Here is a 981-nt window from a genome sequence, read left to right on the forward strand (position 1 = left end):
CCTGTGTTTTGTGCATGTGTGTGTGCGTGGCCTTGTATGCCCTGTGTGTGTGTGTGTGTGTGTGTGTGTGGCCTTGTGTGTCCTGTGTGTGTGTGTGTGCGCATGGCCATGTGTGTTGTGTGTGTGTGTGTGCGCGCGCATGCATGGTCTTGTGTGTCCTGTGTGTGTGTGTATGTCCTGTGTGTGTATGCCCTGTGTGTGCATGTTAGCGCTTTTCCCACTGCACCAAGAAGTGAGGGGACTGGAAGCCGCTGTCACAAACCTTGTTGCTCCGTGTAGACATTCATCGCCATCGTCCTGTTCAGGTAGTGGTAAAACGTCAGGGTAAGGCACTGGAAGGAGCGGATGAACGGGCTCTTCAAATGGAACTTGTGTCCTGCTTTGTTGTAGTTCGAATCCAGCAGCATGTACTGCCCATCTGGAACAGGAGGGAGAGACTTCAGACACTGTCTGGTTAAGGCTTTCACACCTCTGCCCTCTGAATTATGTTTTGAATCCGGAAATGCAGGACGCCCATGAATAATGAAAGAAAATGTTTTCTTACAGCCAGGCTTTGAGAGGTCGGCAACGTGGTCCGTTCCCTGGATCCAGCCCTCGTCACTTGCGTCGCCCATGTACGTGTCCGTCTTCCAGCCGCAAAGATCCTCATCAAAATCGCAGCCACTGAGGCAGGCTGTGCAAAAACAGTGCCACAGATACAGTGAGTCAATGCTGCCCTTGTCCTAACTGTACACACAGGGCGTCGTAACAGGGCAGCTGGAAGTTGCGTTTGTATAGCAACTTTAACGTCATGGAGTCTTAAGCTGTTTCACGGGAGCACTGTCGCACTTAAACATCACGAGGTAAGGCATTAGGTCAGATGAGCTAAAGTTCGGAGGAAGAGGTAGGTTTTGTGAAGGAGGAGAGACAGAGGGAGGCAGGCAGCTTCAAGAAGGGAACTCAAGAACTGGGAACGCAGGTACTCACTGTAGAAACCGGGAA

General features: G+C 51.4%; 1 protein-coding gene across 1 annotated transcript; it reads right to left on the reverse strand.

Moving 5' to 3' along the window:
- Positions 1-239: 239 nt before the first annotated feature.
- LOC122545644 (zonadhesin-like) lies at positions 240-673 on the reverse strand (the record flags this gene model as incomplete). The annotated part of the gene is made up of 2 exons (XM_043684601.1): positions 240-418; positions 545-673. Coding segments are annotated over 2 exons (293 nt in total), but the record flags the coding sequence as incomplete, so codon positions are not given.
- Positions 674-981: the final 308 nt, after the last annotated feature.

Source organism: Chiloscyllium plagiosum, unplaced genomic scaffold, assembly GCF_004010195.1.
Source record: "Chiloscyllium plagiosum isolate BGI_BamShark_2017 unplaced genomic scaffold, ASM401019v2 scaf_10315, whole genome shotgun sequence".
Lineage (NCBI taxonomy): Eukaryota > Metazoa > Chordata > Chondrichthyes > Orectolobiformes > Hemiscylliidae > Chiloscyllium > Chiloscyllium plagiosum.